Source organism: Fringilla coelebs (genome assembly GCF_963513975.1).
Source record: "Fringilla coelebs genome assembly, chromosome: 1".
In the NCBI taxonomy this organism is placed as follows: Eukaryota; Metazoa; Chordata; class Aves; order Passeriformes; family Fringillidae; genus Fringilla; species Fringilla coelebs.
The window spans coordinates 126,401,201-126,405,962 of NC_140028.1; the positions used below are offsets into that span (position 1 = coordinate 126,401,201).

General features: G+C 43.5%; 1 protein-coding gene across 1 annotated transcript; it reads left to right on the plus strand.

Moving 5' to 3' along the window:
• The first annotated feature begins 243 nt into the window (after window positions 1-243).
• On the plus strand, window positions 244-4,173 carry NDUFA4 (NDUFA4 mitochondrial complex associated). Its single transcript, XM_084221845.1, has 4 exons — window positions 244-422; window positions 1,055-1,143; window positions 1,468-1,528; window positions 3,957-4,173. Exons 1-4 carry the CDS (start codon window positions 378-380, stop codon window positions 4,011-4,013), a joined length of 252 nt encoding a protein of 83 aa, XP_084077971.1. The 5' UTR covers window positions 244-377; the 3' UTR covers window positions 4,014-4,173.
• The last annotated feature ends 589 nt before the right edge of the window (window positions 4,174-4,762 follow it).

Consider the following 4,762-nt stretch of genomic DNA (forward strand, 5'->3'; position numbering starts at 1 on the left):
CCCGTGCGGCAGGGGCCGGCGTGGGGCGGTGCTGCCCGCCTGCCCCGGGGTGCCCGGGCCGGTGCCTGCCGCCGCCCGCGGTGCCCGCGCTGCCGGCGAGACGGGGCCGCGCTAACGCGGGGGTCACGCAGGCCGGGGAGCGCGCCGGGGCCGGTGCGGGGCGGCGCTACGGGCGGCAGCTGGCCCGGGTCGGCGGAGGGCGAGCAGGCGAACGCCAGAGCTGCTACATCCGGGCTGCGGCGGCGGCACCTGCCGCGGCGGGGGCCTCGGTGACATTGGGGCTCGGCGGCTGAAGGGGGAGGCAGCTCTGTGGAGCCTGCAGAGAGTGAGATCGTCTCCCGCACCTACCAAACCACCACCACCCCGGCACCGCCGCCATGGTGCTAAGCACCATCCTCACCCACGCGAAGAAGCACCCGGCCGTGAGTACCTGAGCCCGAGTACCCGGCCCCGCGTACCCGGCCCCGCGCCCGCCCTTCTCTGCCGTCGCTCGGTGTCCCCGGCCGTGCCGGTCGCCTCCTCCTCGCCCATCCGTTTCGTGGCGTTCCTGTGCATGCCGAACCCCTGGACCGCCCGGAGCTGGTCGAGCAGACACGGCCGGGTCCCTTTTTTCCGCCGGTTCTGCGGCCTTGCTCGTCCTGCAAGGCTTGAGGTGGCCTTTCCATTCTTCTTGCCCACCAATTTGCCCCCATTCTAGCCCTCCCATGTTTCTGGTTTTGTTAATCGAGTACAGACGGTAGGGGCTGTTTTGGCGGTGAAGGGACCGTTGTCTGTTGCAGAAACGCGACGTAACGGAATTTTTGGGTTGGTTTTGGTCTTTCTGGTGTAGGACTGTTTTTCTCATACCTGCTTCTTCATGGTTGCTAGTTCCTCAGTGACCCCAGGGATACTCTGTGAACAGGGAACTTACGCCAGGGGTTTAGAGGGCCAGGCGTTTCTAAAGTCCGTAAGATTGTTCTTTGGCCTACCATAGCTGATGTCAGAAGTGCTATGCGTCAATACCATTTTGCTATATTGAGGGATGATACTTAATTTTTTTGTGTTGTTATTCCAGTTGATCCCTCTGTTTGTGATCATTGGATCTGGAGGTGTTGGTGCAGGCCTGTATCTCATGCGTCTGGCGATGTTCAACCCTGATGTTAGGTATGTATTCAGTAATCCCCAGTGCCAGTCCTCTTGCTGCATATGTTACACTCCACTGCCTTGGTTTTTATGTTTCTGGGTGCCTTAACATCTTGGTCCAGAATCACCTGACATTAGATATGTGGAGCTTTCCTTGATTTGGAGATCTCTTTGTTTACCATGATACTTAGACGCTGCTAAAAAAGGACAGTGCCTTTTTCTGTTGTGGAAACTTGCTTGCATGGGTGATTCGATGACCTAATAACCACAGTACATATTTTTTTTTTTTTTTCAATTTTGAAGATGGTGTTAATATTCTCTCACATCTTGCATTTCTCTCAATAGCTGGGACAGGAAAAATAACCCAGAACCTTGGAACAAAATGGCTCCCAATGACCAGTACAAGGTAAAATGAGAAATACAGATTTTCAGGAAGCATCATATTAAAGGTGTAGCCTACTGCTATATGATGTTTGATTATATCAGAAAGTAGTTGGATGAGTGATGTATTCCTTTTGTGCAGCATTTATTTGTCTCTAGAACTCTGTGCAGAGATGGCTGAGTTTGAGGTTTAAAACTCTCCTGATGGGGGTTGATAATGGGGTGAAAGGAGTCTGTATGAAAGCAGTCATATTTATTGCACTGTAAGGAAAAGAGCAACTATAAGTGAAAGGAAGAATTTACTGGCTCGTAATACTCAGAAATAAACTACAGGGAGAAGGACAAAACCCCAGAAGAACTGAACTAGAGTTTTCTAAGCTCTAAGCTGTTGGCCTTTACTCATGAGAAGCTCTGCAGGAAAATGTCAGTGTTTAACGTAACCATGAGCTCAGGTCTGCAGGTTTTGATTTTTTGAAAACAAAACAATAATAACCAAATTATTATCCAGTAAGTAACTGGATGCAATAGAAATGTTCCTTAGCTGATATTCAACTAATTTAATTGAACTAAGGAGGAAGCATACAAAGATGTCTAAAACATTTGGTAGTTTACAGGCATCCTAAAAACGTAGACTCATTTATGTTGGAAAAGATCTCCAGGATTATTGAGTTCAACCTTTGACTGAACACCATCTTGTCAACTAGACCATAGCACTGAGTGCCATGTCCAGTCATTTCTTCCACACTTCCAGAGATGGTTACTCTACCCCCACCCAGGGCAATCTGTTTCAATGTCCGACAATCCTTCCAGTGAAGAAATTCTTCCTGAGGTCCAACGTGAACCTCCTCTAATGCAGCTTGAGGTTGTGTCCTTTTGTCCTGTTGCTGGTTGCCTGGGAGAAGAGGCCAACCCCTACCTGGCTACATCCTCTTTTCAGGGAGTTGTAGAGAGTGACAGCCTCCCCTGAGCTTCCTGTTCTCCAGGCTGAACAGCAACAGCTCTCTCAGATACTCCTCATATGACTTACTCTCCATACCCTTCACCAGCTTCATTGTCCTCTGGACATGTATCATGTTTTAATCATGCTTTACAGAAGTGCTGTGTTAGTAGATTGCTGTTCAAATATTCAAGCTTCAAAAAAAGCAAACCTACTGTGCTTTCTGAGCTAGTATCTTGTTTGGTACCATATACTACTATGTCAATCATTAAAATAAGTAGAAAAATCCCACACTTCCAAAATAAAACAGGTTGGAGTTCCATTAAAAGTCCAAAAAGTCCCTGTTTTCATTGCCAATTCTGGAATGTTGCTGGTTTGTAAATATCTAATCTTGGCAAATCCTGCACAGTGCACAGCACAAATTCTTTTAAAGAGTGCATGACTTGTGTAGCATTCCCCTTCTGCCTTAACATGCAAACACAGCCTCAGTGTTTGCCATATTTGGCTGTGAGAATCATTGGGGATGTTTTTTCCAAATCTGCCATGTGGGAAATGAAAAGGACATGTATTCTAATTTGAGGATGACTCTTTAGTAAAAAGTTCTTGTAATAAGTCTTAGCTTTTGATGGGATTTTTTTTCTGTTGTAAACTTCTCTTTGTCATATTAACTTCCTCACTTTTTTTCCAAAGAAAAGAGTTGATGACCTGAGTGTTACTGTAGAAGTTGCAGAGAAAGATGGAATTTGAATATGCTCTAGGCTGTTGTGTTTTCTTTAAGAAAATCTAAAAAAATTATAATTTGATGTAACTAAAAATAATCAAACTGATAGTTATGTGCTTTTCATATTTTTGTTTTTTTAAGAAAAGCTGTAGTATCACATGCTTGCTGTCAAGTCAGGCTGGGATGCCAAAATATGCAGTTAGTCTGCAGTTGGTCTCTCACACATATGAGTTAGTAAACTCATTGTCCTCCATCACTTTTTGGATTGTTCTGGATTGCTTGTAACAGGATCCAATTGTAATAGTATAAACTGAGCATGTGTGAGGATCTGCTCTGATTTTAATTCCTCATTGTCATCCTTTGCAGTTCTAGATGCAGCTACCTAAACCAAACTTGGCTTTTGTAGCGCTGCTCTGAATGTTCCTTTGAGCTACTGTGGTTACAGACACTGTGCTTTGTGCCACATACTGAAGGCAAGCTGACTTTTGCCTTCAGTATACAGTTCCTCTGAATGGATTTCTAATTCTGGGGGTTAAGAGGATATACTTGGTTTTCTCTAGTGGAAGACATGACCACTCATTTTAAATGCAGAGCTTCTAATAGTGGGTATAGAATTAATATTATAAAGTTACTGATTATCAAAGGTTTTTGTTTATTTATTAGTGCCCAGTTCACAGACTCAGAATATGATTTCAATTTCCTGGCGTAAGTTCAATGATGTATATTTTTAGTAAATACCAGGAAAAATGTGTAGTCAAGCTTCTTAATTAATATTCTTTCCCTTCTCTTATCTAGTTTGTCTCGGTTAATATGGACTACAGTAGACTCAAAAAGGACCGTCCTGACTTCTAAAAACACAACAATGTCCATAAGCTGCACAGGTCTTCCGGAAGCTGTTCGCACAAGTGTCATGCTTCATCATCCAGGAAATAATTAAATTTGCCTCACATTAGCACCAGGTCATGTGTTTGAAACTGTTTTGACGAGGCTTAATAAATGTTTAAAACTTGAAGTGTCTGCTCTTTCATTTTGCAAAAATGACAATACCGTCCTGTTAACAGTTTCTGCTGTATGGTTTATCAATAAGCAAAAGCCAATTTATGTTTCCTCAATAAGAAAGCAAAGTCGTTGTGATGGGCCTTATGCTCAGTGTGTTGATCTCAGAAAAATCACTGCATGCTCATGCAGTTATACCACACTTCAAGAATTTGAAAGCATGTATTTATATATGTGGATATATATTTTTCTAATACACCTGAATTTATCTATTTGCCACTTTAAGAAGTTTTGATAGCCGAAAAGTCAATGCCAACAAGTCATTATCCATCAGGGAGGGAACAGATGTTGCCATATGTTGCTGGAGGGAAGGAAAAAAAAACAGACTGAGCTCTCCAAAAGGTTTTGTTTCTTTTCTTTCTTTTTTCTCTTCAAGTTAAGCAGGTTTTTTTATAAACAGAAAGACAACTTCCAATATTTAAAAAATAAAATTCTACTAACATTCTCAAGATTTCCTGTGGATCACAGATTTAAGGAAGGGAAGCATGTAGCAGAAAAGGGTACAGGTTTTGGCAAATAATTAGCTATTTATGTAAGAACAAAAA